This window comes from Phocoena sinus, chromosome 6 (assembly GCF_008692025.1).
Source record: "Phocoena sinus isolate mPhoSin1 chromosome 6, mPhoSin1.pri, whole genome shotgun sequence".
NCBI lineage: Eukaryota > Metazoa > Chordata > Mammalia > Artiodactyla > Phocoenidae > Phocoena > Phocoena sinus.
Genome location: NC_045768.1, coordinates 88,572,069 through 88,598,480, shown reverse-complemented (window position 1 = coordinate 88,598,480; position 26,412 = coordinate 88,572,069). Strand labels below are relative to the sequence as shown.

General features: G+C 37.1%; 1 protein-coding gene across 6 annotated transcripts; it reads left to right on the top strand.

The window, feature by feature from the left end:
- The first annotated feature begins 186 nt into the window (after nt 1–186).
- Nucleotides 187–25,849, top strand: ZNF510 (zinc finger protein 510). Of its 6 annotated transcripts, none has more exons than XM_032635991.1 (6): nt 187–349; nt 1,985–2,256; nt 3,076–3,134; nt 18,771–18,897; nt 19,175–19,270; nt 21,292–25,849. In XM_032635991.1, the coding sequence occupies exons 2-6, from the start codon at nt 2,187–2,189 to the stop codon at nt 22,989–22,991; spliced, it is 2,052 nt and encodes a 683-aa protein (XP_032491882.1). In that variant the 5' UTR covers nt 187–349; nt 1,985–2,186; the 3' UTR covers nt 22,992–25,849. The 6 variants fall into 6 exon arrangements, with proteins under 6 accessions (XP_032491882.1, XP_032491887.1, XP_032491885.1 ...); XM_032635996.1 differs by having other exon boundaries at nt 187–353; nt 1,985–2,133; XM_032635994.1 differs by having other exon boundaries at nt 187–368; nt 1,985–2,133.
- The last annotated feature ends 563 nt before the right edge of the window (nt 25,850–26,412 follow it).

Here is a 26,412-nt window from a genome sequence, read left to right as displayed (position 1 = left end):
CACACACACACACACACACACACACACACACACACACACACACCCCAAATTTGCGAGTGATTGTAGCGTTTATGGGAAACGTAGTCTTGAACGTTTCCGGTTATCGCGCAGCATTCTGGGAACGGATGTCCTGGGCTTTGCTCCGCGCTGGTGAGGTAACCCAACTCTTCTACTTCCGCCCTTTCCCGACGGGTGGGCGCGGAGGCTTTGCGCCTGAGGCGAGGACGTTTTAGGCCCGGACATCCAGCTTGGAAGGGTAGGCTTGTGTCCCGGGTCAAGGAACGGCAAGTCCCGGAAACCCCTCCTGCCCCAACGTGGGACTCCCACCGCCTGTCTCCGTGCCCGGCCAGTGGATAAACCTGGGAAAGGTGAATGGGGGCGGGCTCCGGGGCCGTAGGTGGCGCTGAGTGCTGGGCAGAAATGCTCGGTGCGGCACGGGTGTGGGAGCTGACCGCAGCCGGACCTGGGAAAGTCCCTTGCCAGCAGTGGAAGGGCAATGCACGTTTATAATATTAACCGTGAACCTGCCACGAAGCGCGCGCGGGCGGTGGGTCTGAGTTGAGCTCCCGAGCTTAGGAGCCAAACAGATCGAGTAAATTCCTTCTCTGTTACTTGGGCATAAGTCAGGTTTCTCACCTAAAAATAAGGTTATTGATAACTGTTTCGTGGCGTTGTTCAGAGAGATAAGTCTTCACCGGTAAAGCATTCAGCCAAGTGCTAGGCAATAAGCACTAATAAGTAGTAGTTAATAAGCCAACATATAATGTTGGCTCGCATCATAGTTAGGAGACACTTTGTTCTTTTTTTTTTTTTTTTTTTTTTTTTTTTTTTGTGGTACGCGGGTCTCTCACTGTTGTGGCCTCTCCCGTTGCGGACCACAGGCTCCGGACGCACAGGCTCAGCGGCCATGGCTCACGGGCGCAGCCGCTCCACGGCATGTGGGATCCTCCTGGACCGGGGCACGAACCCGTGTCCCCTGCATCGGCAGGCGGACTCTCAACCACTGCGCCACCAGGGAAACCCAGACACTTTGTTCTTTTCATTTAGATTTTAATCCTCACAGCCACCCTATTTATAATAAAGGTATAATTCCATCATTAAAAAAAAGAAGAAAATGGTCTCAGAGAAGTGAAATAACAGACCCAAGGTCACAAAGGTGAGGAAGCTAGGATGTAAAAAAAGGTATACTTTCCTCCCAAATTAAAGCTGTTCCTAATATCCTGCCTACCCAAAACCCAGTGTTGCAGCTATCACAGCACTAGCAGAGTGACTTGTCCCCAAATCCCCAGGACTGTGATTGTAAAGTCAGTGTGAACTGAATCTCACTCTGTGACAGGTGTGTTTACTCTAGGATTTGTGGAATGTTTCCATGAGCCTCTGGGTTAAGACTAAGGCTCCTGGAAACTTCTGCACTGTCCAGGCTGTTTCTGTCCTCGGAAAGCACAGTCTGATGTTCTAGTGCAATGCTGTCCAATAGAAAGAGAAGGTGTGCCACGTATGTAATTTTAAATGTTCTAATAGCCACGCTAAAAACTAAAAAGAAACAAGTGAAATTAATTGTAAGAACATATTGTGTCTGTCTCAATATATCAAAAATGTTACTTCAACATGTGGCAGGAGCCACATTTCAAGTGCTTGATAGTGGGATGTGGCTAGTGGCTACCATAATGGATAAAAGAGTTCTAATGAATTCCAGGAGAAGCAAGTTTAAGGCCCTGCACCGGTGGTTCCCAACCAGGGTGATTTTGCTCCCCAGAGGACCTTTGGAAATGTCCAGAGACATTTCTGGTTGTCACAACTGGGAGAAGTGTTACTGGCACCTGGTGGGTAGAAGCCAGAAATGCTGCTTGACATCCTACAATGCACAGGACAACACCCCTCACCCCCATGACAAAGAGTTATCCAGCCCACAATATCATTAGTGCTGAAGTTGAGAAACACTGCTCTATATGAAAGTTTCAACTAAAATGCATTTGTTTCCTAGGCCTAAGTCTCAGCATCTCTGGAACAAAGCAGCTCTTTTGTGGCAGAAAGGCGGGGACAAGAGTCCCATCTCAGAGGAACCACCCTCATCAGAGCTTCAGAACAGATGCAGAAGAACCCAGAAAGGAGCAGGTTGTGATTCGCTCCAAGGTTATTAAGAACTAGATCTTAATCACCTTGCCTAGAGAGAGCCAGACTTGGTGATGTCACCACATCCAGAATCCATCACAGACTGTGTGACCGTGGAAACTGTGGATCAGCTTGCAGAAGGTGGTGAGCAGGGGTGGAAAGGGATGGGTGACTGATATACTGCACAGGTAAAGCCACAGCCAGAGTCAAGGAAGTTCTGTCTTCAGTCCTTAAATAACCCCCCACTTTCTTCATGCTCTCATTCTTTCAGATTCTGAGCCACTGTCACGCCATGTTCATTACACATGGCATCTAGAGGTAGGCTGTGGCTTCCTTTATGCTGAACATATAGAATCACAAAATGATAATATAGGAAAAGATTTCTACTTTTGACTCTTAAAACCTTAAAACAAAATACTGAACTTGAGATGTATGTCCCCTGGTCACCCAGGACAGAGCTCAGAGCAAGGCACAGTGCTGTTCAAAACACAGCACTGTTCATTCTGTCACAGGTAAGTCACTAAAAGTGTCTTATCAAAAGTCTTTTTGAGAAATTGCAACAAATCAGAGCAAAAAGGTTTAAAAATATTTTGTCATTATCTTTTTGTTCAGAGTTTTCTGTTGATTTTCTAACTCAAGGTGTAAATAATAGGATATTAATATTAATCCTCTGTTTTAGTTTTTTGTGAATTAGTCAGGGAGGACATACATTTTTTTAAATCAATAGGAAAATAATTTACATCACCCAGTGAAAAACAGCAGGGTTATATCCATATGATCATATCAGAGATGTACATATTCAGGGAGTGCTGTCTCTATGTGGTGCTTCCTGCTCCTCAAGGATCAACAGAACATTTTTCCATAGAGAGACTTTTTTCCCAACTGGTGTGATGAGATTAGGCTAGTGAATACAGAAGCTCACCAGACCTTTCCTGACTCCATCCCTCTTTTCTTTACACCCAGCTTATTCTTCACAGTTCTCTGCATTCTCTCAGGAGCAGCAGAAAATGAACATATCTCAGGTGAGTTGTTCATTAACACCTTTTTTTATAATGGATTGTATAGATGGTTAATTAACATGGCAAAGTAGATATAGAAGTGGATCAGAATTATTCAAGGAAGATAATAGAAAAGCAGATGAATAGCACAGCAGAGTTGTCATGTGGATAGATAAAGGTCCTCTGATATTACAGATTTTCCAAAGTGCAGCTGCAAATTTCTTCTGACCTTTCTGATAGCCGTGGCAGAGAGTTAGACGATATTTGTTTGAAGAATTATGTTGATGAGAAGCTTAAACCAGACATTCCTCATGGAATTTAAAGTCGTCAAAGTCAGGAGAAATGTCTTTGTTGGTCTTCATGTAGGTGATAGTGCAGATCTTTCCAATGACAACCCTGAAAAGAATTCCACTGAAAATAAAGGGCATATTGCCAAAGCAGGGCTTTTGTTAAAACAGGTGTTTGGATAAGTAAAACAGAAGTTTAGTTATCCTGTTGGATCCAGGGATAATTCTTAGACTAACTTAGAGGTCAGTATGAATGGCTGTACGTTCATGTCTATAAAAATAGCTCTCCATAAATATTCCTCTCAAGTACCTGTCATAAACAAGTTGTTTAGCAGACAGTTTAAAGTACTGTTCTTTGGCAAATGTTACCACACTTTCCATTCATACTTCATTCCACTGCATGAAGCCTTGGTGTCTCTCTTCATATGCCTGTGACCTGCACTCACCAGTGACCTAATTACAGTCAAATCTAATGGGTCTTGTGTAGTCCTTACCTCACTAGACCTGTCTCAGTGCCTGACTCCCCCCTCTCTGTGTCTCTGGAAGGTCTCCTGCATTAGTATGTGTGACACCCTCCTCTGCCACTGTCCTGCCTCTTGTTTCTTTCATGGAGTCATCTTCCTTCTCCTGCCCTTTCACATGTCTCCTCCACAAGTTTCTATTCCTTCTCACTATTCTTCTAACTATTCTTCTTGACTCATTTCATCCCATTTCTGGTTTTAACAATGATGTATTTGCTGGTCTCCCAAATGAGGCTCTGCAGCCCACCCTGACCAACGGCACTTTTTGTGATGATGGAAGTGGTCTATATCTGCATTTCCAAAATGGTGACCGGTAGCCATATGTGCCTCTTGAGCAGTTGAAATGTGGCTAGAGTGGCTGAGGGACTGAATTTTTAAGTTTAAAATAGTCATATGTGGCTACCGTACAGGACATAGTTGACTCAACATTTCTCTGTAGGTATCTAAAAGTATCTACAGCTCAACTGATTCAAAGTAAAAGTCAACATTCACAGCCCTTCCCAAACTAATCCTCCTCATCTTTCCCTATAGATGGTATCACCCCATTCAGCCAGGCACCCAAGCCACAAAAAATGGAATGCATGCTTGACTCCCGTTGCTCTCTCTCTCACTCTCTTAACTCCTGCCACATCTGGCCAATATCACGTCTGGGTACTTTTCCTATTTGTGTAGATCAGAGATAACAGCAATTTTATATGGTTCAATTTAATGTATTTTAAACATGTTCCTCTACGTTATTCCTCCTCTCAACTGAACTGGTGGAATAACTTCTTTACTGATCTGTCCCACCTCTTTCTTCACCTACTCAGGCACATCTTCCACATGGGTAGTTCATCTAAATGCTAATGAGGTAATGTATCATGCATTTGTATATCACCTCAGTGGCCTCTCATCCCTAAACAATAAAATTCACAATTTCTCAGAATAACATTCAGGCTTTGGAGAATTACAGATTTCATTTTGTCTTTTTACTTTATTGCTGCTCTGACTTTCTTGACAGCTATTTATTGAGTAGCCAAGATGTTGCAAGGAGGTGACACGTGCTCTAGTTACAACTTAAATAATACAGATACTTTTCTTTCTTAATAGTATTTACAACCTAGTGGGAAATATGACATTAAAAAATTCAGTATATAACTTTAAAGCAAAACCAAACCTCATTTAGTTTCTTAAACACATCCTACTGTTCCTGACTCTTGCCTCATATCCCATTCTCATTGTCTTCTCTGGATTGACCAAGTCTTCATTTCATTCACCTGGTGTTGTGGACTGATTTGGGTCCCCCCGAAATTCCTATGTTGAAGCCCTAACCCCCAATGTGATGGTATTTGGAGATAGGGTTTTTAGGAGGTAATGAAGGTTAAATGAAGTTGTTATGTGTGGGAATCCTAATTCAATAGGATTGGTGGCCTTATAGGAAGAGGAAAAGAGAGAGACTTCAGAAACACAGGCACTGAGGAAAGGCCGTATGAGGACACCTTGAGAAGGTGACACCTGTAAGCCAGGAAGAGAACCTCACCAGAACCCAGCCATGCTGATACCCTAATCTTGGGCTTCCAGCCTCTAGAACTGTGAGGAAATAAATTACTGTTGTTTAAGGCATCCAGTCTGTGGTATTTCATTATGGCAGCCAGTGCAACTGAGTCACCTGGCTCTTTACTTTCTTTTTCATTTTATTTTTAATTGTAAAATATAGACAGCATAAAATTTACCATCATAGCCATTTTTTAAGTGTACAGTTCAGTAGTGTTAAGTACATTTATACTGTTGTGAAACCAATCTCCAGAACTCTTTTCATCTTGCAAAACTAAAGCTCTATATCCATTAAACAGCATCTCCCCACTCCTCCCTCTCTTCGGCTCATGGCAACCACCATTCTGTTTCTATGAATTTCACTGCTCAAATAGGTGGAATCATATAGTTTTTGTCTTTTTGTGACTGTCTTATTTCACTTAGTATAAAGTCCTCAAAGTTCATCCATATTGAATCATGTATCAGAATTTCCTTCCTTTTTAAGGCTGAATAATACTGCATTGTATGAATATACCACATTTTGTTTATCCATTCATCCTGTGATGGACACTTAGGTTGCTTCCACCTTTTGGCTATTGTGAATAATGCTACTATGAACATAGGTGTACAAATATCTCTTCAAGACTCTGCCTTTAATTCTTGTGGATATTTGCTGGATCATGTGACAATTCTATGTTTAATTTTTCAAGGAACTGCCATACTGTTTTCAACAGTGGCTGCACCATTTTACATTTTCACCAATAGGGCACAAGGATTTCAGTTTCTCCAGATCCTTGTCAACACTTGCTATTTTCTGTTTTTCTCATAGTAGCCATTTTAATGGATGGGCGGTCTGGCTCTTTGCTTTTGACCTGTCATGAGTCAGCTTTGGTTGCCTCATCCAGGAAACAATGCTCTTTTTTTTCCCTTTGTGTCCCTCTGGGCTAATTTCCAGTCCTCTTCTGAATCTGCATAGCCCTCTGTCTTTCACCTATCTGCACTTCATACATCAGTGGAAATTACCTGATATGTGTTTGTCTGTCTGGTTAGACCATTAGCTCCAAGATCTGGAACCACCATGGGTTCATCTTCGTAGGCTTTCAGCTTTCCTAGTTGAGATTGCTCATTAAACTCTGTTCCAAATAAAAGATCATCCCCTATGTATATGGAACTGGGCCACCAAGAGAATATGGATTTATATTCTTCTCAGACCACCACTTCATTTCTTACAAGATAGAGCCCATTCCGTTATTATCTTCTCTTTTACAAACCTGTGCACATTTGTTCTGCTTGTGACAAATAGGCCTGTTCTTCTGAATGAAAGGCTTTCCAAAAGGAAGTTTTTCTGACTTTCCCTCTATATTGTGCTTCCTCTAATATGTTGTCATTTAGCCTCTTAACCTTTAAGATCATATCGCCTCTGGATTCTTTTCATGCTTATAAGAAGGACTAAACTTCTTGTGGACAAATACAGTCTCCTTGAAGGAGGTAATACACAGGAGATACTGGGAATAATGTGACGATTTCTTCCTCATACATGGGAAACAAAGTCAGGATTAAAGGAATTAGTTGATTGATTGATCACTTGAATTCAGTGAGTATCAGGATTTGAAGTTTGTCAAAGAAAGGACAGCCTGGTGGTATAGGCTCAGTTGATCAAAGGTGGAAGTTGAAAAGAATTGTGTCAGTCCTGAAGAATGGGTGGAATTTTGTTGCAGAGTATGAGCGGGTTACTGCATCTTGAAAGAATAACATCAAGTGGACTAAACAAGGGATACAAGGTCCAGTAAGAATCCTTGCCTATTACACTTTGGACTTCCTCTCAGGGAACACTAAGAGAGAAGGAGAAATCTTGGGACCAGACTAGGTGTATTAGTTTGTTATGGCTGCCATGATAAAGTACCACAGACTGGATGGTTTAAACAACAGAAATTTATTTTCTCATGGTCTCAAGGCTGAAAGTCTGAGATCAGGGTAAAGACAGGCTTGGTTCCTTCTGAGAGCTGTGAGGGAAGAATCAGTTCCAGGCCTCTTTCCTTGGCTTATAGATAGCTGTTTTCACATAATCTTCCCTCTGTACATATCTGTGTCCAAATTTCCTCCTCTTATAAGGACACTAATCAAATTGGATTAGGGCCTACCCTAATGACCTCATTATATATAAAATAAATCCTATCTTCAAATACAGTTACATTGTGAGGTGCTGGGGGTTAGGACTTCAATGTATGAATTTTGAGTTGGACTAAAGCCCCTAACACTAGAAGTCCTTCGATTACATCCTTAAGGGTGTGATGTCATCATGAGTTCTAGCATATGATATGGGGAAGAAATTCATGTAATAAAAGCAATTTTTTTAATGTGGAAGTACTAGCAGAATGGGAAAGACATGAAAGGGGTAAAGTAAGAGTCCAGGTGACTCCAGAGTTTTTCTGATAGGAGGGCAGAATGGTGATCCCTGTTGTAGAAGTGTATGAGAGCTGAGATTTTGCATAATTTCATATATTTTTAAAGTCATTTATATTTCTTTTTTGTGAATCAGTCTTCTTTTTTGCTAATTTTAAAGGCTTCTTAATTATTAAAGAATTTTTTAATTATTAAAGAATTTATCCTTTTATTCTGACATATGTGACAGATATTTTTCCCTATTTCACTATTTGTCTTTGGACACTTTTTATCCAGAGTTGACCAAGTTCTTTCATTTTTACTAGTGGCATTTTGAGAAATTGTTAAAATATAGAAAGATACAAAGGGATAATGTAATAAACCTTCCCTAATTATCAACTATAAAATTTTTTTTAATCTTTAAAAATTTTTTACTTATTTATTTAACTGAGGTACAGTTTTAATACTAGTAAAGTACACTCTAATTGTGAACTGAGTGGATTTTTACATATGTATATACATATAATTTACCACCCAGATTAAGAGAACATTTCCATCATCCCTGAAGTTTCTTTCCTTCCTTCCAATTTTCAGTTAATAGTAACTGCCCTCTTCTGCAGAGGTAACCACTAATCTAACCTCACTTACCAGGAAAAAAAGTATAAATTCATTTTCAACACCATATAAATGGCACCATACCAATGCATGCACTTTTTCAGGGGAAGGGGCGGCCTGGCTTTTTTCTCTGTACATATTTTTAGATCATCAATGTTGCTATGTATTTTAATACTTTTTATTGCTGAGCAGCATTCCATTATATGAATGTATGATGGTATGCTCATTCTCTTGTTGGTTTTTCATTTGTGTTTTTTCCAGTTTGGGACTATTATGAATAAAGCTTCTGTGAACATTCCTTTGTGTCTCTTGGCATATCTTCATTTCTCTTGGTTATACAAGTAGCTTTCTAAAGTGGTTGAACCAATTTATACTTCTATCTGTACCAAATTCTCACTATTGTTAGCCTTTTTGATTCTAGCCATGTGTAGTGGTCTCTCATTGAAATTTATAATTTGCTTTCTGTGATAAATACTAGCATTGAGCACCATTATTTGTGTTTTGGCCATGTAGATATCTTTTATGTAAAGTAACTGTTCAGTTCTCTATTTTAATTTAATTATTTGCTTTTATTGATTAGTAGGAGTTATGTCTACATTATCAATACAGGTCATTTGCCAGATGTACGTATTACTAATGTTTTTGCATTCTGTGACTTGACTATTTCTAGTGTCTTTTGATGAACTAAGTTATGAAATTTAATAAAGCTCAGTATCAGTGTTTCTTTAATGGTAATTCTTTGTGTGTCATGTTTGAAAGATCTTTCCCTACTCTGAGATCATGAAGATATTCTCCTGTGTTGTTAGTGGATGCTTGATTATTTGAGCTTGATTCACCTGGAATTACTTTTGTGTATGGCACAAGGTAAGTGTCAAGGTTCATATTTCCATATGGATATCCAGTTGCCCTAGCACCATTTGTTGAAAAGACCATCCTCTGTCCACTGAATTGCAGCAGGGCCTCTGTTGTTTAATCAAGTGAACCAGTCAAGTGGTCTATATCTAGACTGTATTCTCTTCCTTTGATCCAGTTATTTCTCTTTTTACTAGTACTTCACTATCATAATTACTGTTGTATTTCAGTAAGTCATGAAATCGGGTAGGCCTTAAAGTTTTACTTCTTAAAAAACTTATTGGCTAATTTTGATCCTATGTGTTTTCATAGAAATTTCGTTTCCACTGAAAATCCTGCTGTTTTTTTGTTTCGTTTTGTTTTGTTTTGTTTTGCGGTACGCGGGCCTCTCACTGCTGTGGCCTCTCCCGTTGCGGAGCACAGCTCCAGACGTGCAGGCTCAGCGGCCATGGCTCATGGGCCCAGCCACTCTGCGACACATGGGATCTTCCCAGACCGGGGCATGAACCCGTGTCCCCTGCATCGGCAGGTGGACTCTCAACCACTGCACCACTAGGGAAGCCCCTGCTGGGGTTTTTTAAGAGTAGAGGTGAAGTCTGACATTTCATTAGATTTACTCCTATGTATTTGATCTATTTTGATATTGTAAATTTTTTCTTTTTCGTTTTTGGGGTACGCGGGCCTCTCACTGTTGTGGCCTCTCCTGTTGCGGAACACAGGCTCGGGATGTGCAGGCTCAGCGGCCATGGCTCATGGGCCCAGCCGCTCCGCGGCATGTGGGATCTTCCCGAACGAGGGCACAAACCCGTGTCCCCTGCATCGGCAGGCGGACTCTCAACCACTGTGCCACCAGGGAAGCCCTGTAAATATTTTTAAATTTCATTTTTAGTTGTTGATTTATCAAAATACAATGGATTTTTAAATATTGATCTTATATCTAGCTATTTTGTTAAATTCGCTTATTCTAATAGCTTATTTTGGTAGATTCTTTTGGATTTTAAATGCACATCATGTCTTTTTCAAATAAAGAAAATTTTACTTCTTACTTTTCAATCTTTATGTCTTTAATTTCTTTTTATTCTTCTAGTACCATGTTGAATACAAATGATGATAATAGAAATCTTTTTCTTCTACCTCACATGAGGGGGAAAATACTTAATGTTTCACCACTGAGTGTGGTTTTAACTTTAGAGTTTTTGTACATGCCCTTCATTAGAATGAGGAAGCTCTCTCTGTTTTTAGTTTGCTGAGAATTTTTATTACACAGAGGTATTAAATTTGGTCAAATGCTTTTTGTGCACCTGGTGAGATAACAGTATAATTTTATTTCTTTATTCTGTTAAAGGGGCAGATTATACTGATTGAATTATCAGTGTTTAACCAATCTTGCATTCCTGGGATGTCTCACACCTGGGTCTGAAGTACAATCCCTTTCATGTATCATGCACCTTCTTGTTTAAATTTATGCTTAGTATTTACTTTTTATTCTATTCTAAATGGAATTGTTTTCTTAATTTTTTTATTGCTCATTGCTAGTGTTTAGAAATACAAATGTTTGTGTGTTGATCTTGAATCCTGAAAATTTGCTGAGTTTGTTTATTAGCAATAACTTTTTGTAGATTTAGTGTTTATGTATTATATATATTTATATATTAGATTATGTAGTCTGACTAGAGGTGGTTTTACTTTTTTCCTTTCCACTTTTATCTTTTTTTCTTGCTCATTTGCTCTGGCTAGAACTTCCAGTACAATGATAGAATTGGTTACAGTGGACATCCTTGTCTTATTCCTGAACTTTGGAGGAAAACTTCCTGTCATTTATTTTAGCATTGTGTATGGCATTAGCTGGGATTTGTCAAAAGTGCTTTTTAAAAAAAAAAAAAAAAAAAAAAAAGTGCTTTTTATTGTGTTGAGGAAGTTCTCTTTTATTCCTAGTTTGTTGAGTGTTTTTATCATTCGTGTTGGATTTTGTCAAATACTTTCTCTGCATCAATTGAGATGATCATGTGGTTTATTTCCTTCATTCTATTACTGTGCTGTTACATTGATTGATTTTCCTTTGGTGAGCCACTCTTACATTCCTGGGATAAATCCTACTTGGTCATGGTGTATAATCATTTTAATATACTGCTAGGTTTGGTTTGCTTGTATTTTGCTGAGGAGATTTGCATCTATATTTCTAAGGAATATTGATCTTTAGTCTTGTGATTTCTTTGTCTGACTTTGGTTAAAAGTAACTCATAGAATGAGTTAGGAAGTGTTCCCTCTTCTATTTTGGAATGAGTTAGAAAAGGGTTTGTGTTCATTCTTCTTAAATGTTTGGTAAAATTCACCAGTGAATCCAACTGGTCCTAAGCTTTTCTTTGTTGGGAGGTTTTTAACTACTAATTCAGTCTCCTTACATGGAACTCTTCAGATTTTCCATTTCTGTTTGACTCAGTTTTCATAGTTTGTATGTTTCTAAGAATTTGTCCTTTTCATCTAGGTTATCTAGTTTGTTGGTGTACAGTTGTTTATAGTGCTCTCTAATAGTCATTTTTATTTCTGTAAAGTCGGTAATAATGGCCCCATTTTCATTACCAATTTTAGTAAATTAGAGTCTTCTTTTTTCTTCGTTAGTCTGCCTAAAGGTTCATTGATTCTGTTGATCTTTTCAATGAACCAACATTCAGTTGATTATATTGTTTTTTATTCTTTATTTGGTTTTTCTCTGCTTTAATCTTCATTATTTCCGTCCTTCTGCTAGTTTTGGGTTTAGTTCACATTTATTTTTCTAGTTCCTTAGGATATACAGTTAGGTCATTGATTTGAGATCTTTTTTTAATGTAGGTGTTATAGCTGTAAATATCCCTCTAAGCACTGTTTTAGTTGCATCTCATAAGTTTTTGTATGTTGTGTTTTTGTTTTGTTATCTCAAAATACTTTCTAACTTCCCTTCGATTCCCTTTGATTTATTCTTTGATCTTTTGGATTTTTAAAGAGTGTGTAGTTTTATTTCCACATATTTTTGAATTTTCCAGTTTTCCTTTCCTTACTGATTTCTGGTTTCATTATATTTTGGTCATAGAAGGTACTTCATATGATTTTAACCTTTAAAATATATTGAGACTTGTTTCATGGCCTAACATATGGTCTATACCAGAGAATGTTCCATGTTTACTGAAGAACGTGTATGCTTCTGGTGTTGGCCTGAGTGTTTCTGTAGATATCTGTGATCTACAGTTCACAGCTTTGTTCAAGTGTGTTCTTCCAATATTGATCTTTTGTCTAGTAGTTCAATCCATTATGAAAGTGGGGAATAAAATCTCCAACTATTATTGTTGAATAGTTTATCTTGTCAGTTCTGTCAGTTTTTGCCAACGGAAGTTCTGTTGTTAGGTACATGTATGTTTATAACTGTTTTGTTTTCTTGATTTATTGACCCTTTTACCATTGTAAAATGTTCTTTCTCTCTCTCTCTCTCTCTTTTTTTTTGTCTTAACACATTATTGACCAGAGATATATTAATACTTAGTCTTTTGTTACCCAAACATTATTGACTGGAGACGGATCAATATGTTTGTAGAGAGTGATAAAATTAACATCACTGTGTGAAGTTGTTAGACCTTAAAATTGATCAAGAGTTCATTATACAACTTGTGATTGTCATTATCATTCACATTTTGCTCCGTTAGCTTTTTTGTTCCAACCTTGTGTATATTATAAATGTAAAATTTTCAAAAATGACACATCATGAAATTTTGAGTGAAGAAGAATTTTTTGGTGAATTTTATGCAGATACTTTCTCTGATTGTCCAAGCGACATATATACTAGTCTCTCAGGAGATGATAGTTCTTCAGAATATAGTTCTGATTCAGATGATTTGAATATTAGACCAACAGAATCATTGATTCTGATATGGAAAGTGAAAATGAAACTCAAGGTGCTGGAACTTGCTCCTTTGCTTCTACAGAAGAGAGGACTGAAGACAACATTTCACAAAAATTAGAAGACTTTACAGGTGTGTCAGGTGTAACTATTAAATGTAATAACCTGCAAAGTGTCAGTGAAATAACAGAATTAATTTTTGGCCAGCCGAAATAAAAATCGCCAGCCACAGGCATTAGTTTTTGCAAAAATCCCCCAGTCAATAATGAGTTAAAGTCTGTTTTGTCTAATCCTAGTATAGGCAATCCAGGTCTATTTTGGTTACTGTTTACATGATATATCTTGTGTTAGTCTTTTACTTTCAAACTGTTGTGTCTTTGAATGTGAAGTGTTACTTGTAGACAGAATATAATTGGATCATATTTTTTCAATCCATTCTGTAAGTCTCTGCCTTTTAATTCAAATATTTAACCATTAACATTTAATGTAAGAAGCATTTGTCTTCTATTTAGACATTTGCTCTGAGTATGTCCATTTTGTTTTTCTACTTCACAATTTTTGCTTTCTTTTGTGTTAAGTCAATATTTCCTAGTATACCATTTCAGTTACCTTGTTGTGCCTTTACTACATTTTTTCCCAGTTATTAGTGGTTACCTTGTTGATTACAATTAACAACTATAACAGTATTGTTCAGATGAATACAAACTTAATTTCAATAGTATACTAAAACTTTGCTCTTCTATAGCTTCACACCCTCCTCACTCCTTTATGCTGTTATTGTCATCTAAATTAACAACTTTATACATGTGTGTATTCTAGTAGCAATTTCTAATTACTGCCTCATGTAGTGGTCTTGAAATCATACAGGAGAAAAATAAATACAAAAAAATACATTTATAGTGTCTTTTATATTTTTACCTGTGTAGTTACTTTTACCTACATAGTTTTCTTTATTTCTTCATATGGATTTTTGAGTTATTGTCCAGTGTACTCTCATTATAGCCTGAATGACTCCCTTATTAATATTTCTTATACAGCAGGTATACTAATGACATTTTCCCAATCCTTATTTACCTAGGAGTGTCATAATTTCTTCTTCGTTTTTGCAGGATGGTTTTGCCGAATATTCAAGTCTTGGTTGACAGTCTTTCCCTTTGGTACTTTAAATATGTCATGCAACTGCCTAATGATTTCCCTGGTTTCTAATGAGAAATCAGCTATTAATCTTATTTGAGACCCTTTGGAGGCAATGAGTCACCTCTCGCTTGCTGCTTTCAAGTTTTATTCTTTGTTTTTCGGCCCTTTTTCCTCTCTTCTCTCCTACTTCTGGTATGTGAATGTTGCTATGTTTGATTGTGACCCACAAATCACTGAGACTTTTTGTTCATTTTCCTTCATTATTTTTACTGTATATTCTCAGGTTGGGTCATCTCAATAGATTTATATTCAAATTGGCTGATTTTTCTGCCTATTCCACTCTTGAGCCCTCTAGGGACTTATTCACTTCAATTATTGTACTTTCTACTCCAGAATTTGAGTTTGCTTTTTCAATATATGTATACTTTCTGTCTCTTTATTGATATTCTTTATTTGATGAGGCATTGTTTCCATACTTTTCTTTTGTTCTTTTGATGTGGTTTCCTTTAGTACTTGGTATATATTTAAAACAGCTGATGAAAAGTCTTGGCCTAGTAAGTCCAATGTCTGGACTTACTCAGAGACAGATTTTACACTGTTTCATATGTAGTCTGTTTGTTTTCCTATATATGAGTAATAGTTTCTCATCTGTTTACGTCTCAAATTTTTTTTGAAAACTGGACATTTAAAATATGTGTAATGTGTAAGCAGAATCTCAACAACTGCAGCTGTTGTTATGTATTTGTCTAGTGACTCTTTTGAACTAATTCTGTAGAATCTGTATTCTTTGTCCTGTGTGGCCAACTGAAGTCACTGCTCCATTAATTAAATAGCCAGCTAGTAATTGGACAATGATTTCCTTAAATACGTGTAACCAATAAGGCTCCCAATATTTGCTAAGTTACTCTGTGTGTATGTTGGGGCATGCCTTCAACAATTAGCCCAGCATTTTATTACTCCACATTAGCCTTCACTTTTTTTTCATTAGAGCCTCAAGGTTAGTGAGAGGCAAGGGTTTAGCACCTTCTCAGGTCTTTCCTGAATGTGAACTCAGCCCAGGGATTGTGTGTCACCTTTTAGATCATCAGGAATATACCTGAGCTTTTCAAAGCCCCTTCTGGATATCTCATTCTCCAGCTTTTCCCTTTAAGCTTTTTAGTAATACTGTTGTTTCCCTTAGCTGTTAAAAACTGCCTGTAGTAGTCAAGTAGCCATGATGGTAAACAATATCCCATGATTTTTTTTAAAAAGTAATGTCTTATCCCCAGGGAAAATGTTATTTACAGCTTTGAGTCATATCAAATGAAGAGGGGTGGTCTAGGAAACCACCGGACAGGCCAAATAACGCCAGTTCTCTGGGAATGGGGTTTATCTTCTAATTGAACCTCAGTCTTAGGTACTGAGAACTTGGGTCTCAGCATTTTATTACTTAGAAGAGATAGGACAGATAGGTCTAGGCAGCATTTTTGGTAGTGTCTGCTACTGCTCTCTTCCTACTGCAGTGAGATCCCACCAATCACATTATGTGTTCTGATGACTTTCCCCTTACAGATTAAGTATTCTTTAGTGGAGATATGCATGAAAGTATTCTTTAGTGGAGATATGCATGAGTCTGAGTGGATTTAAGCACGGACTGTTCTTCCTCTACACTAGCCATCACCACATGGGACAGAAAGGGGCTTCTTCTGAATTCTCCCCCAATCCTCTCTATGACAGATTGGCTTCCTTGAGAAAATCTCACAAAGAAGGTAGAAATTACCCTATGTCTGTGACACATACCATCTCCCTAGGGACTTCACACTCTTCACATTTGCATACATGTGGTTTTTATAGCTTAAGCTTCCTATCTTCTTATATGGAGTTTAGCATATGGTTCAGTAAGCAAATGAATGGGTCCTGATTCTCCCTATAGGTACCTATCTCTCCTGATTTCAGATTGTTTGCCATGCAATTTCATTTCTCTAATAAGTTCAAAAATACATTAATTTTCAGTTCACCAAGCTTTGTTCTTGTAAGATGTTAGTATTGCTCTTTTCAGCTTTCTACATCTTTGAGCTAAAATCTGAAGCCACACTGTATGATTGTAAGTTTTTCTAATTTGGCGAGACTTACTGTTTTTGTTTTATAATATGCAAAGTGTAGCAGAAAATAATTTATGTTATGATCAGATTATGCTTTATATTTCAGTTAGTCAAGTTGGGTAATTACATCATTTCAGTCTTCTGTCTCAGTGGTCAGCAAACTTTTTTGGTAAATGTCAGATAGTAGGCTTTGTGGGAGATATGGTCTCTCTTGGAACTACTAAACTCTACAGTTTTAGTCTTATAGCAGCCATAAATAATACATAAACAAATGAACATGAGCTGTGTTCTAATAAAATTTTATTTTCAAAAAAACAGGTAGTGTGCCAGATTTGGTCTTTGGCCCATAATTTTCTGACCCCTATTCTAAATCTCTATTGGTTTTTCAGTCTGCTTGTCCTGTGAGTTACTGAGAGAGTTGTATTAAAAACACTAATTATAATTGTGTGTCTGTATATCTAATTTCTCTCAACTATTGTTTATATATATACAATATACAGTAATACTCATTGTTCTCTGTAGCTATGTTCTGTAAAGTGGCCATGAACACTGCATTAGCAAATACTGAATCATTGCTCCCAGGGGAAATACAGGATTAGGTTCCTGCAAGCCCCTGGTCACAACGTTTTGGTTAGCCAATCAATATGTAACCTGGTTATGTGTGTTTCTGTTTAAGAACATCTTATTTAGTAATATTGTTGATTCATGAACATGAACTAACAGCCAACAGCACTGTAATTAATGCTTGAACACAGCCTATTAAACATGCTTGTTTTCTGCATAAGGCATATCACAACTTTTTTGCACTTAGGGACACTAGATAGCACTTCTTTTTCTTTTTTTTTAAATATGGAATTTTATAAATTTATTTTATTTATTTCTGGCTGCATTGGGTCTTTGTTGCTGTGAGCGGGCTTTCTCTAGTTGCAGCAAGCAGGGGCTGCTCTTCATTGCAGTGCACAGGCTTCTCATTGGGGTGGCTTCTCTTGTGCAGAGGATGAGCTCTAGGCACATGGGCTTCATTAGTTGCAGCACGCGGGCTTAGTAGTTGTGGCTCACGGGCTCTAGAGCGCAGACTCAGTAGTTGTGGCGCATGGGCTTAGTTGCTCCATGGCATGTGGGATCGTCCCGGACCAGGGCTCAAACCCGTGTCCCCTGCATTGGCAGGCAGATTCTTAACCACTGTGCCACCAGGGAAGTTCCTAGATAGCACTTCTGTACTACACAATGGGGCCATTCTAAAATGTGAAACCACCAAGAAATAGCACAAAAATGAAAAAAAGTGCTAAATAGACCACAAAAAGGATATGATTACTGTACAACAGCTGAAACAAAAAGGCAAGGCATTATCTTGTTCAGATTCAGCTGGGAAAACGTGTATTGGGCAAATTTTTTATCATTCTGTGAATGTGTGCAAATGAATGCAAAATCACAAGTACTGATTTGGAAGTTAAAAGTAAATTTTAGTGAGTAGGTGAATTTGCAAATACAGAAATCTGAATAATGAGAATTGACTGTATTTGGAAGCTGTGTTGATATGCTGTATTTGGAAGCATATCAATTTATGTTACATCTTCTGTTAAAAGAATCATTATATCATTATATATATGTGTATGTATATATATATATATATATATATATATATATGTATATTTCATACTTTCTTACATTCAGGTCTACTGCTTTTCATGTTAATATAACCATATCAATTTTCTTTTGGTTAGTGATTATGTATATATTTTTTGCATCCTTTTCCTTTCAATCTTCTTACATCTGCCTCTATAAATTGTGTTTTCTTTGTTATTTTTATGCTGTCAGTCTTTCCTTTAATTGTATTCGTTAGTCCAGAGGTTGGCAAATTTTTTCTGTAATGTGTCAGGTAGTAAATATTTTCAGTTTTGGTAGTCATAAAGTCTCTGATGAAACTGCTAGGGTCTGCTTGTTTTTGCATAAAAGCAACCATAGACAATACAAAATTATTGGGGGTAGGGGGGTTGCTGTGTCCCAATAAAACTTTTATTTTAAAAAGTGGCAAGCTGGATTTGGCCACAGGTCATAATTTGCTGACTGCTTCACTGGAGCATGCCCAGGGTAGTAGAGTGAGATGAAAATTGTAGGAAGTGTATTTATATTTTTTTGCTAAAAAATAAATTAAAAAGACAAAAGTTTTACTAATATACTTATTGAGAGTACAAGTATATAACTCATAAATACATACAAATTAAGTTATTAATGTTTTTACTAATTGAGTACCTCCAAAGTATAAGCTAAAATTAGATCCAAGATAGGCATCCTTTATATTCATTTGTTTCAGCTCTTTATGGTAAACATAAGAACTGTTTTCATGTGTATTTCCTATGTCATCTAATTCTAAACCCAGATTAAACAGAAATGTACTCTTGCAGGCATCAGTGTCATTCAAGGACGTAACTGTCGAACTCACCCAGGAGGAGTGGCAGCAAATGGGTCCTATTCAGAAAACCCTCTACAGAGATGTGATGCTGGAGAACTACAACAACCTAGTCTCAGTGGGTGAGCATATAAGCATAACTTACCCTCATAACTCCATACAGAAGGCATTTTCTTTTTATGCATCAGTACACATGAATACTTTAGATTTTAATGTCATTTAGGCTTTTTATGTGACCAAGCCCTACTGAGGAATAGAAAGTGTTTGACTGCCGTTGCCAACTGCCAATGATAAATTTAGCTGAGGGCCTTCAGGATGCTGTTCCTGAAGCTTTTTCCACTTCTGGAGACTAAAAAGCTCATCATCTGGCCTAAGTACTCAGTTGTTGCCTGTTTACAGGGAACTGCATTTTCAAACCAGAGGTGATCTTCAAATTGGAGCAAGGAGAAGAGCCTTGGTTCTTAGAGGAAGAATTCTCAAACCAGAGCCATAAAGGTGAGTTACTGAGCACTAATAGAATTCTGTGGGGTAGTTAGACTCCAGAAGGTCAGTTTTGCAGTGAACACCTTCATATTTCAAGACTTCTTATAAGTCCCAAAGGCACAAAAAACACCAGTCAAAAGAGAATGATTAATAAACTTGACTACATTAAAATTGAGAATTTTGTTCATAAATGATACCATTAAAAGGATGAAGAGACAGGCCACAGAGTAGCAGAATAGATATACAATACAAGTAACCTAGAAAGGATAAGCATCCTGAAAATGTAAAAACTTCTGTAAGTCTAAATAGGAAAGCATAGCAACTCAGTTTAGGTGAAAGACTTTATATATAGGAGCTTTCAAACAGCTGTTAAATCTTTGAAAATGTGTTCAATCTCATTACTTTTCACAGAATGCAAAATAGAGTATAAGGTGAGGTAAGTAATATGTATAGCATGAAATGAGATGAACAAATCTGGCAATGGCAAGTCATGGGGAAGATGTAAAATATTAAAGACCCTTATTTATTGACTGAAAATGTAAACTGATAAAACCACTATGAAATCAGGAAGATGTTATCAAATAGTTAAAGTTTTACATACCTGTAACCAAGTAATCATTTTCCCAACTGTATACCCTATAAAAAGGCATGATTGTATTCTCTAGAATGAATAAAACAATATTTATGGCAATATTGGTTATTTTTGCCAAAATTGGGCTCATCAGCAACAGAATAAAGGAATAGTATTTCTTAAGGGAGAATTATACAGCTATATGAAATCTTATACAATGATTGCAAACATAATATTAAACAAAAAATATAAATATGCATGTATGGTTACATTTATGTAAATGTCAGAAACAAGCAAAACTCAATTACATTTTTAGGAATTAATATATAGGTGGTAAAACTGCAAAGAAAATCAAGGAGGTAAATATCAGGAGAGTGATGAACTCTTAAGCATGAGGAAGTTGTTACCAGGCAGGGATTTTTGCAGAGCCATTTATGTTCTGTTTCTTGACATGGTTTCTAATTCGATGAGTGTTCACTCTATACTGTTAAATTGCACATATAAGTTTTATGCAAATATAAATTATGTTTCATGCTTAACAGAAAGTTACAAGATGAACCAAAAGTAAAATAGTATTCACAGTTCATATAAGCCAGAAAGGATGGGCATCTAGAATGCATAAGGAATTTGGATCTTTGCAGTAAGGTCTTCCATGATACCTCATTTAAAATTGCACCCCTCATATCAAACTGAAATGTGGAAATTTAGAATGAAGTGATCAGGTTCGCTTATCTGCACTTTTGTTAGATGATATAAGTCAAAGGTATCACAGCCAGAATTGAGCAGTGAATCTAATTTAATTACAAGAATTGATTTTCCTTTTATCAGTCTTATACTTGTTTGTATTTCTATGACTCACAGCTGCAAGATGGGTTTTATCCTGAGCTATAAACCTCTTCATTTAATCATGAGGAGGTTGGTGCTATCAATTTAATTTGATTTTGAAAGACTGAATGGAAATAAGGAATGATATCAAATTGAAGTATGAAGACTCTTGAGGATTCTACCAGTAGAGCCTAGATAATGTTGGACCTCTACTGTAATTTACTTCCTCAAACCAAACCATTCTCCTGTTGGACCTAGCCTATCAATGCTTATTATCTCCTAATTTTCTTGTTACTCTACTTAAGTTTATAACCCCTCATGTTGTATTAATTATCTGGTTTTCCTGCTCCCTAAAATCATTCCCATAAAAGTCTTAATTTCTCTCCCTTCTCTGCCCAGGTAGGAAAATCCAATTTATCACAATCCAACTACAGATAATGTATTTATAACCAGTTTCCTCTCTAATTTTCACTGTGTCAATATTATTTTTTAAAGGAGGGTGTCTCTCTCTCATACACACAAACCCACAAATTAATCTTGAGAAACCAAAAAATGAAATGCAACAAAGGCTGTATGTTTATAAGCCCCATCCATAAGAATAGTAAGATTCAAAGTGTTTTCAATTTTTCTGTTGTAGAAGACTACAGAGATGAAAATCTAATCAAGAGAAACAAAAAAATCAAAGACAAACACCTGCAGCAAGTAACATCTATAAATAATAAACAGTTGCCTAGAGAGGAGGAAGAAGTTTTGAGAAAACCATTTAATCTGCACATAGTTCCTGTTTCTTCATCAAAAATGTCCTGTAAATGTGACTCATACGGAGTGAATTCGCAAAGTATTTCTCAATTTATCATTAATAGTAGAACCTACTCAACAAAAAAAACAGATTGTTATAATGTATGTGAAAATTTGCCTTTCAAAATTAAGCTTGAAAGAACTCATACTGGAGAGAAATTTTATGAATATAATAAAAATCAGGAAACCCTCAGTTATAAGGAAAATCTTCCTGAACATCAGAAGTCTCAAACATTAAAGCAAGCTTTTGAATTTAATGGGATTGGAAAAGCCTTCTATGTTGAGGCTGCCTGTGTTAAACATAAGAGTACTCATACAGGACAACAATCCTGTAAAGATGAAGAGTTTAGGAAAAACTATGACAAGATAACTCTCTTTGACCACGAAAGAACTGGGACAGGGGAGAAACACACTTATCTTAACCAGTGTGGGAAATCCTTCTGTGAGAAGTCAGCTATCAAGGAATACAATAAATTTAACATGACTGTGAAACATTGTGAATGTATTACAAGTGGGAATAATTTCAGCAGGAAGTCATACCTTACTCAACCTCGGAGAACTCTCACAGAAGAGAATCCATTGGTATGTAATGACAGAACACAAACTGGAGATAAACACTTTGAATGTCATGAAAATAGGAAGTCTTACCAGAAAGCCCACAAAGTATGCCAGAGAACTCACTATGAAGTAAAACCCTATAAATGTAATGAATGTGGGAAATCCTTCTGTCAAAAAGGACATCTCATTCAACATCAGAGAACTCACACAGGAGAGAAACCATTTGAATGTAATGAATGTGGAAAAACTTTCTCCCAGAAGTCACACCTCAGTACACATCAGAGAATTCACACAGCAGAGAAACCCTATAAATGTAATGACTGTGGGAAAACATTTGTCCAGAAGTCAACCCTCAGGGGACATCAGAGAATTCACACAGGAGAGAAACCCTATGAATGTTGTGATTGTGGGAAAACTTTTGTTCAAAGGTCAACCCTCAAAGATCATCACAGAATTCACACAGGGGAGAAATCCTTTCAGTGTAACGAATGTGGGAAAAGTTTTGGCCAGAAGTCAAACCTCAGAATACATCAGAGAATTCACAGTGGTGAGAAAACTTATCACTGTAAAGAATGTGAAAAATCCTTCTGGCGAAAAGACCATCTCATTCAGCATCAGAAAACACACACAGGAGAGAAACCATTTAAATGTAATGAGTGTGGGAAAACTTTCGCCCGGACATCAACCCTCAGAGTTCATCAGAGAATTCACACTGGGGAGAAACCATTTAAATGTAATGAATGTGGGAAAAAATTTGTCCGGAAGGCAATCCTTAGTGATCATCAGAGGATTCATACAGGGGAGAAACCCTTTCAGTGTAATAAATGTGGGAAAACTTTTGGTCAGAAATCAAACCTTAGAATACATCAGAGAGCTCACAGTGGGGAGAAATCTTATGAATGTAATGAATATGGAATATTGCATAAGAAGTCAACCCTAAGTGTATACCAGAGAATTCAGGGAGGGCGAAAACCAAATTGATATAATAACTGTGGAAAATTCTTCTGACTAAGAGACCAACCTATTTGACATCAGAAAAGTCACAAGGAGAAAAACCATATAAGTCTGAATATAGGAAGAATTTTGCCCAAAAGGCAACTCCGAGAGTGTATCAGAGAATTCACACAGGATTTCTTTCAAGGTGCTCTGGAAACCCTGTTGGATAGAGTCATGCCTTGTTAGATAACTCATATCACATGCACTGGTAATCTCATTAGTAAGAATTTTATAGCTAAACTAAATTTCCCTATCTCCCTTTCATCTAACTGGGGCTTTGTGACTGTCTAGTAGACTGAGAATGCTCATGTTGTATGCCACACCTAGTTCTGACTTCCCTGATCCCAGCAGTATCTCAGTCATACATGGAATAGTAGCAACTATCCCTTAGAGAGGAAATGTATCCCCCACTTTCCTGCCTTAAGCAAAGCTGCTGGCTCAGTAGGACCCTCAACTCATAAGTACTCTAATTGGGCCTGTTTCACTGATGGTTTTGCTAGTTGAAACCTCTTGGACACTGTGACTGTTCAACCTCAGTGCCATTATGCAGACCACAAAACTAATGTGGCTGCTCCTGTCACTGGGCAGAACACAAAGATGTTCTCAACTCTAGCCAGTATTCCCTCTGATGAAACTTGGTGCGTTTTCATTGACTCTTGGGTTCTTACTGTACCTAGCTATCTGACATGCCTGTTGTAAAACTATAGGCTTATAAAAGGAACCCTGTTTGGCACTGTGAACTGTGGGGGGAAAATCACAGCTGCTGAGCACAACGTCTGGGTTGTTCAACTAGATTCACATGGTAAGAGACTATTCTCTGGTAAGACTGACTGGAATCAAGTTGCTGATCAGGCCCCCACTACCCTTATTCAGGATTGCTACCTGAATCCATATCATACTGATGGCAAAACATTTACCATCTTACCCTGGATACAAAGTAAAGGTCTGTGTATATATCCAGTGTTTCCTTTGATGTCATTTGATACAAGAATGTAGTTTTTTTCTTCTGGATTAGTAGCCTGTGCTCCATATGCCATTTGGTTAATTCATCCCTTTCCTACTGATTTTAAATATCTTCATATACTAACTTGTCATATGTAAACATATTGCATATAACTTATGACCATATTAGTAACAGATTCTTCTTTTATGAACAGGGATGGCACATACCTCATATGAGCCAAAATACCCTGTCTTTCTGGCCTGATACTGAATGTTTCACTGAAGGGTATTTGAATCAAGTTTAGAAAAGGAGAATACCTCCTAGGACTTCGGTAATGAAACATCACAGACCAGTTACATTGTTACTCCAGAGCTGCCAGCAGCATTGGGAAGAAGATTCAACTGTGATAAGAGAAAATAATGTCCAGTTAGTACTATATTCCCTGAAAATCAAGAGATTACTGTTTACTCCGTTTTTATAATTGTTGGTAATATAAAGTCATTCTTTCATAAAATTTCTCTGTTTTCTTAAGATATGTAGAATCATCTCCTTTACACCCCCTTTCAGATATCATGTTTTAGGATTGTGATTGGATTTGCTATTAAGTTCAGGACCATCTACCCTCCAAGATGGAACCAATTCACCCAAGTGGCCTGAATGGGAGGCCAGGTGACAAAGTCCCCTGATGGCACTCATGCTGTATCTGCTGTCTCCTTGGTGGGGAAGCCTCTCCAGATAATACATTATCAACTGGAGACCATGGTCTATGCTGTAGTCACAAACGCTCCATTCTCCCTGCCTGGTTCATCTCCTTTCCAAGTATTAACTTTTATTCCAACAGATGGGTGCCTTATCTAGAGACACTGGCAGAGTCAATTTTCTGTCTGCCTGCCTACTAAGGGTCTTCGAGCTAATAAAAGAAGCCTCCATGAAGGCAGGAAATTTTATCTGTTTTGTTCATAACATGTCCCTCTACGTATTGGACATTAAAAAATTATGAAGAGTCCCTCTACATATTGGGCACTAAAAAATACTTGTTGAACATAGAATTATTAAAGTGATGTCTGAAAATTGTTCCTTTTGAGTCTTCAAATTATATTTTGAGATTATTCATTATTACTATAAATAGTTAAGGAAATTATTGCTCTAAGCTCCCACTCAGACTCCTCTTTTGGATATTTTCTAAAATTGCTAAGAGAAAACTCAATATTCAGAAGTGTTCTTCAGATCTCTTTCAGCCAAAACAAAATTTGTTTTCAATAAACTAGTATTCCCAGTTCAAAATTATGTCTGCATAGCTATGTATGGGTACATAGCTATAGCTAAGTACCAATCCAAAAAATTGTGCATAACAAAAACAATGATAAATTAGATTTTCAGGATCAACCAAATGGGAAGGCAAAATAATTAGTTCTTGGGGTCATGTATTTAATTCATCATATCATTAGTTCTGCTCATTTTTACTTTACAATCAACTTCCTGACAGTTACAAGGAAAAGTTTTTTATTTTCTCAGGTCCAAGAATCTATCTCCTAGGAGACATGTCTGACCCCAAAAGAACAGGTATAACATCTGCTCTGACCTACCTCCACGTTTTGTTTTTCCTTGCCAGGTATATACTACCTCTTCTGTCACATTAAAGGTCTCCCTAGAAGCCTAGCAGAAATAGTATATACTGTCCTTCTACCAAGGCAGCTTCACACTATAATGGGTGTGAAACAAATTTGTTTTGTGGAGACTGCAGTCTCCAAGTACCATTAACCTGCCTGACCAACTGGCTATTTTAGTGATCTTCCAGTTTTCTAAGGAACTGACTGCCAACTGACAAAAGCATAATTAGCTTAATTATCAGCTAACTAGCTTGATACACAATTAATAAACTGAGAAACTACTTGGAATATTACTCAGCCATAAAAAAGAACAAATTTAAGCCATTTGCAGCAACGTGGATGGACCTAGAGATTGTCATACTGAGTGAAGTAAGAGAAAGACAAATATATGATATTGCTTATATGTGGAATCTAAAATGGAAATGAACATATTTACAAAACAGAGTCACAGATGTAGAAAACAAACTTATGGTTACCAGTGGGGAAAGAGTGGGGGAGGGATCAATTGGAAGATTGGGATTGACATACATGCACTACTATATGTAAAATAGATAACTAATAAGGACCTAGTGTATAACACACAGAACTCTATACTCTAACGAACTATATGGAAAAAGAATCTAAAAAAGAGTGCCTATATGTATATATATATAACTGATTCACTGCTGTACACCAGAAAATAACATGACATTGTAAATCAACTCTACTCCAATAAAAATTGTACAAAATAAAATCTTCAAACACTTGCAAATTAACACACTTTTAAATGTTTCATGGGACAGAGGAAGTTACAAAGGGAATGAGAAAATAATTTGAAGTGAACAAAAAGGAAAAATCTTGTCAAAATTTGTGC

Coding starts and splice junctions, on each gene's coding strand:
- ZNF510 (XM_032635991.1), top strand. CDS start 2,187: ATGTCACCACATCCAGAATCCATCACAGACTGTGTGACCGTGGAAACT. Junction 2,257..3,075: donor GGATCAGCTTGCAGAAGGTG/GTGAGCAGGGGT, acceptor CTTTACACCCAG/CTTATTCTTCACAGTTCTCT. Junction 18,898..19,174: donor CAACAACCTAGTCTCAGTGG/GTGAGCATATAA, acceptor GCCTGTTTACAG/GGAACTGCATTTTCAAACCA.